Source organism: Acinonyx jubatus, chromosome B1 (assembly GCF_027475565.1).
Source record: "Acinonyx jubatus isolate Ajub_Pintada_27869175 chromosome B1, VMU_Ajub_asm_v1.0, whole genome shotgun sequence".
In the NCBI taxonomy this organism is placed as follows: Eukaryota; Metazoa; Chordata; class Mammalia; order Carnivora; family Felidae; genus Acinonyx; species Acinonyx jubatus.
This window is the reverse complement of record NC_069382.1, coordinates 49,952,245-49,965,248: the sequence shown is the minus strand read 5'-3', so window position 1 is coordinate 49,965,248 and position 13,004 is coordinate 49,952,245. Positions and strand designations below refer to the sequence as shown.

General features: G+C 41.7%; 1 protein-coding gene across 5 annotated transcripts in view; it reads right to left on the bottom strand.

The window, feature by feature from the left end:
- The window catches only part of MSRA (methionine sulfoxide reductase A), a 449,572-nt gene that overhangs the window by 147,907 nt on the left and 288,661 nt on the right, over positions 1-13,004 (bottom strand). For all 5 annotated transcript variants that reach the window (XM_027069623.2, XM_027069606.2, XM_027069614.2 and 2 more), the window contains one exon: positions 2,686-2,790. In XM_027069623.2, the coding sequence (XP_026925424.1) occupies positions 2,686-2,790 (105 nt within the window). The remainder of the gene's footprint in view (positions 1-2,685; positions 2,791-13,004) is intronic.

Sequence of the window (13,004 nt, the reverse complement as noted above, 5' to 3'; positions counted from 1 at the left end):
ATGTAATCACTCCTTTCACCCTATTTCCAGAAGTGTCATGGGAAACTCTGGAATACAGAAAAAGATTGTTACCATGGCCCATTACATTAAACTATCCAACAAAAGTAATCCTAGCAATAATGTGGGAAGATCACATATCTTGCAATTTAATACCTGTGACTATATATACTGCATCAAGCAATATTGTAAGTAGAAACAGACATATGCGAGGGTAGAAAAACTATTCCTGTCCATGCATAATTTTTCTAAAATATCAGTGAAAAAAATATGTACTCAACAATCAAATCCTATTGTCTGTGAACGCTGTCAGTAGCAATTTCATCTTTTGACTTACAGAATTGAAGCTGAAGATTAACCAGATGACCTCTAACATCCCTTCTAGTCTATGAATCTACAAACCCTCTGTTAGAATCAAAATACCTCTGGAAGAATAGTATACCAAGCTATACTTTATGGAACAGTGTCATGGGCTGAATTGTATCTTTCCCAAATTCATATGTTGAAGCCCTGAACTCTAGTACCTCAGAATATAATTTTACTTGGAGACGGTCTTTAAAGATTAAGATTAAATCAGGTCATTTGGGTAGGCTCTAATCCAACATGACAGTGTTTTTATAGGAAGAGATTAGGACAAAGACACATGTGAAAGGAAGACCATGTGAGGACCCAGGGAGAACACAGACATCTACAAGCCAAGGAGAGAAGCCTCAGAAGAATCCAACCCTGCCGACCCCTTCCTCTCAGACTTCTAGCCTCTTCAAATGTGAGAAAATAAATTACTGTTATTTAAGCCACCGGATCTGTGGTACCTTGTTATTAGCAAACAATAGAATACACAGCAAACAAAGAATTTGAAAGAGGGCTGAAGCACAGTTGAGACAAATTTGATATGTGGGATGGGGAGAACAAGAGGTTCTTTTAAGGTTCTTTTAAAAGTAGAATTCCCTCTAAGATTTAGGGGCCAGTACTAGTGATATAATTAACTGAGGTGTGCTGGTAAAGATGTGATAAAATAGGTAAGAAGTTAAGAGAAGAAAGGAGAGAGAAGTGCATGACAGACTTCACCCTCTGAAATCTTGCCAGGGCTAAGCATAAAGTGATTCTATCAGGACAGGACATTATGGATGGCCAGGCCAAAGGCCATGTACCTAACCTTGTAAGCCTGTGGGGATCCTGTCTCCTACATGACTTCAGGCTTGCCTGGGCTCCTAATGTGTATCTTCATTGAGAATTTTGGAGCTCTCAGCATCTGCCATGACCCTTGGCTTTGAGAGCCAAATGCCTGCTCCACCTGGATCAAAGGCTCACCAGCACAAGCTCTTAGCCATCATCACTCTTGTTTATGATGCTCATTGTCAGAGCCTCCTGCTTGAGCCAAGACTGAGTTTGTCAGACCTGCCTTTCTCATATGATAGGCCAGTCTAGTAGTCCAGACCAGGGTGACATCTGAATCTTCTCATTATAGTATTTTGCCCTACTAGTCTTCTACCTCCCCTGCCCCATACCTTATCCCTCTACTGCTAGGGACTCATCCCCCTATGTCAAACCAGACTTCACTATAATGGAACTCCTGCTCCTGGCTTCCTTCCTAGGCCTTCACCCACCCTGATGGATTTGCCTGGATCCTGTACCTGCAGTACCCTGGCTTATTTATCATTTTACTATACTTAGCTCTGACTTTTGCCCTCTAGTAAATCACCCAGGCACTGAGTGGTTCTTAGAACCAGAACTCAGGGCCCACCATCCTGTGCTGCTGGGGTCATATTAAAATTCCACCACAAAGCACAATGCACATTTGGAAAAACAGATCCCTTCTTCAGAAACAGCCAACATAGCATACCCGCTACACAAAAACCTGACACCAAAGGGAAAATATTTTTGTTAAATAGACTGATTGCTAAATGAACAGGGTTTGTGAAAATCACATCTATTATATAGGACTTTTCAGTTCATAAGCCTCATAATATCAGATCATCATATTGGCAAGGCAGTGCTTGTAAGGCTGTTAGGATGAAATCTGGAAATTGCTTCATTATTGAATATTACAAATGATATTTGCCAACAGGGGATTTTTGCTTATGTGTGCATTCAAATAAAATTTCTGGCCACCATTGTTTATAGCCCAAACATATTAATGTCTCCATATAACAAATCTCAAAGAAGACAAATGAAATATGTAAATAACCTAAGCATTGTGGACCCATTGAACATTGCATTTTACCTTTATGTTCTTTTTTTTTTATCACCCGCAGACATTTAAAAAAAAAAGAGCCTGATAATGTCAAAAGATGAGAAAGGCTAAATTCAGGGGAATAAAGGAACCATAAATCAGGAAAACTTTGGAGCTGCTAGAAAGACACTTTAATTTTGTAGACAAAAGACTGCATTAAGGAGGAATAATGCAATAATCAAAGGTGAACGAATCTCTATTGTCTGGCGTCTTTCTCTGTGGGAATTTTCCCACCCCTGACAGCTGTAAAGGGGGGAGGAGTGCACACTGTGGCTGCGCCTTTATTCTCTCCCCCCGGTTGCTCCCCAGCCCCTCCTCTTCTCCGTCAATAAATGTCTGCAATCATATTCTTGAGCTCCTGTGTGATTTCAAGGTTCATCTCTTCCATGCAGCTCAAACACTAATTATCCCAGCTGTAATTAGTAAGATAATTAAATACTGGCTCACTCATCTACCTTGGGTCGGGTCATGATTCTCCCAGAAGACCTTGAGCAGTTCCTCAAAGCTGATGCGTTCTGGCTGGTACACCACTCGGACTACTTCTGCATGGCCAGTTTTTCCTTGAAAGAAACAGAACATACAACCAAAATTTACTGACAACACCAATTTACTACAAGTTACTCATTTCCAAAAAATCACCAGACAAGGGCTAAAATTCTTCCCTCCTCCGAAGGAAGGGTGGGAGCATAACTACATTAGCGAATGGTTTCATAGTAAGTCTGTCACTGGTTCTTTCTCCATAAGAGCACACAGTTGTCCTCTGGCAAGCTTCCTGAGGATGATGACTTCTTGTCATTGTGCTCTAATTATTTTTTTTAATTTCATGAGAAAACAAACTTGGGTTTTCTTTTCTTTTTTTTTTAATCTCACTCTTATCAAACCTTATGCATCCAATCTGACATAGTGCTCATGGTTTGAAACTCTGTGAGGGGGATGAGCCAATTTATTTTTATCATCACCACACTGTGCTATATGCAGTAAGTTTTGCTGCACTAACAGAATGAGATGGTGCCAGATCAAGAAACCTGTAACAAGCAGGCTTATATTGCATCAGATAAATTCGTTAATGGGGGGACATATTTGCTGTGCTGTTAACACAGAGGCAAGGGCCAGGTTCACATACCCAGCGGGGTGGTAAGTGTTTTCTCAGTCTAATTCGTCTCGTGGTAAACAACCACTGCAGCAAATGTGTCTCTGTTAGCATGCACATTCTCAGAGGTGGTCCCCAAGGTTCTGTAGATCAGGGAAGTGGGTATTTGCACTTGTATCTATAGAATTCATATCCTGCCTTATTTTACAGTGTTAGAGTGTAGTAAGTGATAGAAGCCTCCATACATATCATTTCTATATTTAAATTTGTTTTCCATCTCTTTCCAGTCACCTTATGCATAGTTAAGAATTTAGCTTTGCCTAAAGAGATATCTGGCCTTAGCCTTGGCCTCTGGAAGGTAATTTATGTCATACCTGATAGGAATGTCCTCTTTAAAGTGGCGCCGGCCACACCAACAGTCCTAGGGTGGGAGCTGGCCACTTTGAATCATAGGGTAGGGTTGGCCATACCCAACAGTGTTAGTTAGGTTCAGGGCTGGTCATGCCAGACAGACCAACCTTGTGCCGAGAGTAGGGTCTTTGGGTAACACAGCATCAGCTGACCCAGAGACAGAATTCAACCTTGTGGGCAATCAATCAATCATGCCTGTGTAAAAAAGCCCCAATAACAACTCTGGACATCAAAGCATGGGTGAGCTTCCTGGTTGGCAATACTTTTTGCATACTGTCACACATGGATGCCAGAAGGGTAATACATCCTGACTGCATGGAAGATAACACAGAAACTTTGCACTGGAACCCTTCTAGACCCCGCCCTATGCATCTCCTCCTTTGGCTGATTTTGATCCATACCCTTCCCCTATAATAAACTGTAACTCTGAGGACAACTGTTCTCAGTGAGTTCTCTGAGTCGTAACAAATTTTCAGACCACACAGTGGTCCAGGAATCCCTTGAACTTGCAACTTAGTTTGCAAAGTGTTTGCCCATAGGTTGTTAATCTCACCTTAATTCTCAACCATTTTATCATTGGAAAACTGAGATACACAGAAGTTAGATTTGCCCCAAATTCACATAGAGCTAGTGAATTTCTGGACCATAACCTAAAAACCTTCTGGTGTTTTGTCCAAGATTCTGTCCAATAAACAAAGCAAAGAAAGCAAAGTGAACATGAATCCAGAAAAAGAAAATAAAAATCTATTCATTATCTTTAATCTTTTTTTAATATTTAAATTTATTTCTGATGGTAGAAATAATAATTTGCAAATAATATGAAGCTTAGAAAATGTGCAGAAGTATAAAAAAGAAAAAAAATAATGTGTTGTAATCTGACCACATAAAATAAGTACTATCAACATTTTTTACACAATTCTTTCTGGATATGTACCAAATACAGACAAGTGCACATGTGCTCATACACACACACACCACCACACCATGTACAATTTGCTTTATTGTAATCTTGTCATCATGCTTTTCTTTTACATACCAGCATATTGTTTGTCCCCATATCACTAAAATTTTTAGAAAAAGCCATTATAATGACTACATAACACTCCAAAGATGGTTGTACTATTATTCAATCACTCCCTGTCATTGGAGTTTAGACTGAATCCTATTTTTATCTATCAACATAAATATCTTTCCACATTTCCAAGACTGTCTCAAGCCACAGTTACATAAGTGGGAATTCTAAACCAATGTTTACAAACATTTTTAAGTTTCTTGATATCTAGTGCTTAAATGCTTCAGTAAAGTTGACCCAATTTTCTCTCCCTATTGGCAGTATATTAAGGCCAGTCTCAGTCACTATTATAATGTTTTTAACTCTTACCAATTGGACAATTGTACCCTATCAGTTTATTTTCAATGAATTTAATTATTAGTAAGGTAAAGAAAAAGGTCATGTTTATTAATAACTTTAATTTATTTGCTCTGATTTTGGCAATATCCTTTTTATATTGCGTTATATTTTAATTTTTCTTATCATTTTTTAAAAAGATATTTAGGGGCACTTCAGTGGCTCAGTCAGTTAAGCATCCAACTTCAGCTCAGGCTGTGATCTCATGGTTCATGGGTTCAAGCCCCACATCAGGCTCACTGCTGTCAATGCAGAGCCCACTTTAGACCTTTTGTCTGTCTCTCTCTGCCCTACCCTTGCTTGTGCTCTCTCTCCCTCTCAAAAATAAACACTTAAAAATAAATAAATAAATGAATAAATAAATAAAAATGTATTTATATTTAAATGAATTGGTCATCTTACATAATTTCAATTCAAATACTATAGGCATGTAAGTAAGCAAAAGACAGATTTTATACAAACAGATATGAAAAGAATTATGGGAGAATTATGGGAAGAAGATACATTAAGTATAATAATGTTATTATAAACCACTTTTGATCCTACTTTAAAATCGTATTATTATTTTGTATTTTGAAATGTTTAAGTGAATGATTTAATTAAATAAAAATTAAACTCTCTAAATATTAAAAGTAGCAACAATGTGTAACAATTATGATAAATATATTTGGTAACAAAAGCATAGAAAACCACACTAGAAATACAGGTAAAAGATGTAAACAGGCAGTGCATGTAAGAAGAAATAAATGTAAGTCAAGATTGAAAAATGCTCCACATTTTTAGTGATAAAAGCAAATAAAGGCATATTGAAACATGAACATACCATCTCGCATTACATTTTATAAAACTGCTTAAAAGCGTAACTAGCGCTGATGAGGAGACTATGAAACTGGCATCTTTACTTGGCTGGTGACAGTATAAATGACCAACTCCCACAGGCATATGTATCAAGAGCCACAAAGATTAACTCACCTCCACTAAGTGATACAGAAAATCTATCTCAAAGATACAACCCCAAATAATGGAAAAGATACGTACATGCAAAAAAAATTTTTTTTTACTCCATCATTACAATGCTGGAGTACTGTAAGATATCCAAAAGTCAAATAAAAAAAGAAACCAATTGGGGCACTTGGGTGACTCAGTCAGTTAAGCGTCTGACTTCAGCTCAGGTCATGATCTCCTGGTTCCTAAGTTCGAGCCCCACATCAGGCTCTGTGCTGACAGCTCAGAGCCTGGAGCCTGCTTCAGATTCTGTGTCTCCCTCTCTCTCTGTCCCTCTCCCTGCTCATGCTCTGTCTCTCTCAAAAATATATAAACATTAAAAGAATTTTTTTAAAGAAACCAATTATGGTATAACCTCATGGTGAAGTATCATGTGACCGTTACAATACAATGTCCTAACCCTAGTAAAAAGTGTTACCTTCACTGAAGTCTGATAAAACGGTAGGCACTTTACCTACTTGACCTTCTTTAATGCTCATAACAAGTTTTTTCCCGAGTTCTTCCTATTGTGGAAAATACACACAGCAAACTTTACCATCTTAACCATCTTTCATGTGCACAGTTTGGTGGCATAAACTACATTCACGCCATTGTGCTACTGTCAACCACCATGCATCTCCAGAACTTCTTTCACCTTGCAAGCCTGAAACTGTATCCGCTGAACACTAATTCCCCGTTTCTCTCCTACCCACAACCCCCGGCAACCATTCCACTTCTGTTTCTGTGAATTTGACCACTCTAGACACTTCAGAAAAGTGCAATTTTCACTTAGCACAATCCTCAAGGTTCACCCATGTTGCAGCAAGTGTCAGAATTTCCTCCCTCATTCTTAGAATGAGTAATATTCCAGTATATGGATATGCCACATTTGACTTATCCATTCATCTGTCAATGGACATTTGGGTTGCTTCCACCTTTTGGCTACTGAGAATAATGCTGCTATAAACATGGGCATACAAATATGTCTCACAACAATTTTATAAGAGAGATGCAGTCCCCATTTAAAGGTAAGACAACTAAGTCCTCTCCACAAGTTTTCTCACACAACATCCCACAGCCAATAAGCAGCAGGATCTAGTGAGGTGCTCATTCTATGCCCGTAAGCCAGGCTCCTGACTGTAGACCGCTGAAGTCAGCAAGTGGCTGCAAATGTCATATAGGCAGTGGCCCTATATGAGAAATCACAGCTGTGGAGTAATTGACATCCAGGCTGTCAAGACTATTTTACAGAATTAGGCCCTTCTTTTGTGGTAGGAATATGGGGTCAGGAAAGATTTCCATAAACATTTTCAGACATAATCTAAGCACGGACATTATTTGTGGAGAGGTTTAAAGAAGCTTGGTGGTTTAAAAGAAACTGCTACCATTAAAATTCAAGATCCATCTGCATTGACAAACAGTGGGGAGAAGCCCTCATCAAACTCACCTTTAAGTTTCTTTATTTTATTTCTCCAAAGTACAAGAGTCTGTGTAAAAATACACAGTGCAAATGATCAAAAGGATTAAGGGGCTAGGAACCACTTACAGAAATGCCCACGCCTCCAGGAACTCACCAATGTGCTAGGCTAATTTGATTCCCGGGACCAATCTGCAAATACTTTCTGGTGCTTCCAGAGATAAAAGGCTGTATCTTAAAAATACTTTGAGCTGTTTCTTCATATAACATCGTGCAAATACCATGATAGATGTGATGTGCAAACATGCTTGTTAACAATTCACAGCAGCATCAGAGGGGTTCTAACATTGTTGTTCAAAAATGTCTTGAAATGAAAAGGACTAATGTCTTCTCTGAGCATTTCCCAGTGTTTCCTTACCCCATGAGCCCAAAGAAAAGTAATGAATGCAGAGAAGTAGGTTATGGGCAGTCATTCCTTATAAGACAAAAGATCCCAGAAGAAACCTAAAGGAATGTTTCAGGTGGGGGGAGTGGCGCTGAAAAATCAGGCACTCTGCAGTCACCTAGACCTTTGTGGGAGCCAAGTGAACCAGGTGTTTTTAAAGGAGAATCCCAAGATAATTAGCCTGTCTTCAAAGTTCTATGTCATGGCTTTCCATCCCATGGGGAAAACATTATCTTCAACTTTTCCAGGTTAGTGTGATTTGTTTTGCTATACTCAGGCTAGTAAAAAGGGAGGAGAGAGCAAGAAGGTGGTCTGCCCAGTAGATAAAAACAGGAGACAGCCCGGAAGCTGGTGAGATGCAAGGGCAGGGGGAGCGTAGCAGAGGGCAGTGCTGTGTGCTCGTGGGGAGCCCCCACTCAGGAGCCACACACTGCCTGGGCTACCATTCTGGGTCAGCCACGTGGCAACTGCCTGACCTTGGCATGGCCAGGGACAGAAGAAAAGGGTGGTTCAAATCAGAGCTCCATGGCATATGAGCCATGCCTTCCCTAAGGGGACCACATGCATATTTGAAGGCCCTTTTATCTATTGAGTTGCTTCATCTACTTGAGGAAACTTCCTTCAGTCTCCTCATCTGCTAAATGTGGAATTAGAACATGCCTCCACATAGGATGTAAGTCTCTCTAATTCTCTATGTCTTATTATCAAAAGTTGTATTATTATAATTATTCTCTACTCAGCTGGGGTAGAAGGGGAAAAGACTAGAATTAAAGTCACAAGAAGTAATTTAGACCATAGGTCTAACAAGTAGTTTGACACTTTTTTGACTGTGATCCCAAGTCTTCTTTTTTGGATAGAAATAAAAATAACCTCTGTCACAGAAGATTCATCAGGATTAAATGAGGTCATATGTGGGAAAGTACTGGGGAAGAGTAAAGCTCTCTATACATAAATAAGATTTCTATTGTTATTTCCCTTTTGAGTTTTCTTAAAAGGGATGCCTTCCCCATAAGGACTAAATCACAGGAGAAAACATATGATACAAGGAAGCTTCTAGTTCATCAAACTAAATTTTATCTCTGTAAGTGTCTAATTGTGATTTCATTCATGCATCTATTCTAGAAATAACAGCTAAGTGTCTACATCTACTCAATCAGGTGCTCAGGTGAGGTCCCAGCCGACACATCCCAGCCCCGATGGGAGCTGTAGTCAGGCCTTCATCCACACCAGGCAAAGACCCAGATTCCCATTCTTCTGATGAACTATAATGAATCAAGTGTGATTCCTCACCTTAGAATCAGAACTAAAAGACATGGGTTTAATGAGAGAGTTCTTAATTCAGGTAAAAAGAAGCCTCTGGAAGCAGTTTGGAATCTTGCCTCCCTGGAGACACTGTTTCCTACTATGCCATCACACCTGTCAACAACTTCTTTTGGACAAGAACCTATGTACATCAGAGTCCATGATATTCAGGAGATGGTGAAGAGCCACTTGGACTGAGAAGAGCTGAAGGCCCTCCCACTGTCCCCAGGGCAGAATATGTGAGGCCACCTCTCTCAAGTCAAAGCCAAATGGCTGCAGGCCAGCAGGCGGCAGTCACAAGTGGTCAGAATCACACCGCTGGCATGATAAGCAAGTGAGCTAAGCAAGTGAATTGAGTTCTATTCCAAATTCTCGGTAGAAATGGTGGCTCCTTCCCCACAGCACGGGCAAATCTGATGCAGAGGAGATTTCCATAAGGTGAATGAGCATGACCATCCGTGCCCAGGGCAGCTTGAGCCTGTGAGGGGCTCCTGGGTGTGGAGTCTGGCCTGAGCAAAAGGGGCTCCAAAGGCAAGCCGAGCAGCCCAGACCTGCATGGTTTGTGTGGATTCCTAGGTCCCAGGGTGGGAGGAAAAGCCTGGGAGGGCAGAGACCCTGCCCTCTGGAAGGGGGCGTGTCAAGGGCAGAGAGGAGGAAAGCAAAGAGAGATGGAAAGGAGACAAGGAAAGCAGGCTGCAGATAAGACCTGTGCACATGGTTTCGGCTCCTAGTATCAAGGTTCCTGGGGCCCTTTGCTGCTGCTGTGGGGAGGGTCGGGGAACGGTCGCCCACCTGGTCCCCCAGCAGACAGTATAGCCACATGGGTACCCCTTGCAGTGAGCAGGGCTTCTGCTGTATCTGCAAGGCAATGAAAGACCTCCAGGCCTGCTCGCTCCTCTCCCCATGTTGTGATCCAGCCATGAGCCACACATCACAGTCGACAGGGTGCCTGTCTAGACCCAGCCTGCTGGGCACCACTCAGCCCAAGGAAGCATTCAGCACTGTGCTTCCTTGGCTTGCCTCGTGGCCACCTGGCAGTGGTGTGACCTTGACCAAGCTCTTTCTTCTCTAAGCTTTCATTTCCTTATCTGTGAAATGAGGATATTCATAATACTCACCTCAGGGACTACTGTGAGGATTAGTTTGATAATCCACAGGAAGCACTAAGAATAGTCTGGCCCACCCCATATTAGCTTTATTCATAACAGTATGGTTAGTATTGTTATTTTTACTATTGCCACTGTTATTTCATAATTTGGGGGGGAAGGTCCAGGAATCTGTATTTTTACAAGATTCCCCAGGTGATTCTTAACAGAGTTACTATTAAGTGTAAAAGTGTAAAAACCACTCATCCTGAGCCCAGTGCACCCCTTAAGCAGCCAGCTGTCAACCTCCCTCTCCTGGATCTCAGTGCTCACTGTCTTAGTTATCAGAAGGTGCATGAGAGTCCCACAGTCCTTAAGGAAGGCAGGCAGGCAGGCTGGACGGGAATGGGTGAGGAGGGAAGGAGGGAAGGAGAGGAGCACAGAGGAAAGGAGGAAGGATATTAACCCCTGTTAAAAGAATACACTGGAGGCGCCTGGGTGGCTCAGTGGGCTAAGCGTCCAACCCTTGATTTTAGCTCAGGTCATGATCTCATGGTTGTTAGATCAAGCCCTGCGTTGGGTTCTGTGTTGAACATGGAGCCTACATGGGATATTCTCTCTCTCTCTCTTTCTCTTTCTCTCTCCCTCTGCCCTTCTCCCCTATCACTTTCTCTCTCTCTCTAAAATATAAAAAATAAATAAATAAAAATAAACATTAAAAAAAAACTGAAGGATACTGAACATCCTAAGTGTTTATCTGAGCAAACATCTATGCAAAATAGGGCAGTGACAAACAGGAAGGGGCTAGGAGCACTCCAAAGACAGGAGCTGGGGAGAAACATATAAATAAATTGTGGAAGCAAATAAAGGAAATTATTTGACTGGCTAAAGATGTTAGTTAGCTGTTTGTGATTGGCTGTCCTTAGCATTTTGGTTTCATAACCTTGAGGTATTTATAGGCCTAGACTGTGATTTGCTTATGTTGGTGCCACACTAATAGACCCACCTCAGTCTAATGGCCTCCTTGTTTAATTAATTTAACACTCTTTACAATGATCTGTGGAATGAATGAGGAGGAGGTGGGTGATAGGAAAACATGAATAGCAAAATACCTTTAATAAATGTAGCATTTATTAAACTGCATGCATTGCTCTAAACTCTTGATACAAATTGATGAAGTTAACACTCACAAAAACCCTGAGATAAGTAATATTATTATTCCCACTTTTTCAAGGAGGAAACTAAGATGCAAAGAGGTAAAAGAACCCAAAGTCAAAGATTAAGTGGCAGAGACTGGACTTGAGCCCACCATGACACGGCTCACAGACTAGAGGGCAGCGTGAGTAAGGTGGGTTTGTGAACGGGCAACATCCTTATCAAGACATCAGGTACAAGAGAAAGGAAATGGCCATTGTGGACAGAAGAAGTCAGAGGTGCTTCATGGAAGAGGGAGGGTGCATCCAGGCCATGGCCACGGTCATAAACAAAAACAAGATTTCAAAAAGGACAGGCAAAGAGACAGGGAGCTCTTTTCTGTTGCAACGCCACAGACCTGCTATCATGCGCTGTAACTGGAAAAGCCTCTTAGCTGGCTCACCCTCCAAGCTCCCCTGCTCAACCCAACATAACCACAAACCCCCCTGCATTTGGACACAGCACTTTATATTTTCAAAGTGCTTCTGGCTCCACAAATTCATTTTAGTATCACAGCCACCTTCCCAGGGCAATTAGTAAGATTAATATTATTGTGTCCATTTTATTGACAAGAAAGCCAAGGCTTAAAGAGATTGAATAACTTGCTTGAAGCCGCAGAGCTTGTAAGCAATTGAGACAACCGAGAATCTGACCACTGTCAATGGGCTCCACTTCCAGCCACTTCTCCCACAACTGCCCTCTGCCCAGGGGCCTACAGGAGCCCTTCTTGACCACCAGGCCTCTCCATGTCTCCAATCTCATTTCCCCACACACTCTCCCTGATCCAGACAGTCCATATCCCCATCCCCACCCCTTGCTGCTGTAGTCCCCCAGCCTGCAGTACACACCCTCCAGCCACCTGAAATCAAAGCCCTCCACTACTCTCAAGGTCCCCGTAGGTGCTGCTTCTTCCAGGAAGCCCTCCCTGCGTATAGGACCTGGACAAGAAGCACGATATAGGGGAAAAAGCACAGTCAGTGGGCTCCAATGGGATCTGCTTTGCTCAGATCCAGGCTTGCTGACTGAGTCAGGTCCCCTGAGGTCTCTCGCCAAATCCCTGTGATGAAAAGAGATGTGTGTAGCAGGTAGGATCTAGCGATTCTCATAGAGGGTACTCAGAAAATGGTTTTTGTCTTCCGAACACCACCGATCCAGCCTCCTTCTTCCACTTGGAATCAGTCCCTCACCTTGTAACACTTGAGTCCTGACTGTTTTTGAGCGCTTGCTCAGTGTTTCGTGTATACAGAGTTCTCCTGGGAAAAGGAACCATGACACTGGCTCTTTTCTATCATCCCCCAGGACTGGGCACATGATCTGATATTAATAAATACACACAGATTGGAGGATCCTTTGTGCTGATTTTTTTCTGCCACTTATCGAGCCTTCATCTGGATGAGTGTCCACACTGGCCCCAGCACTGCTCACCTGCCCAAGGACC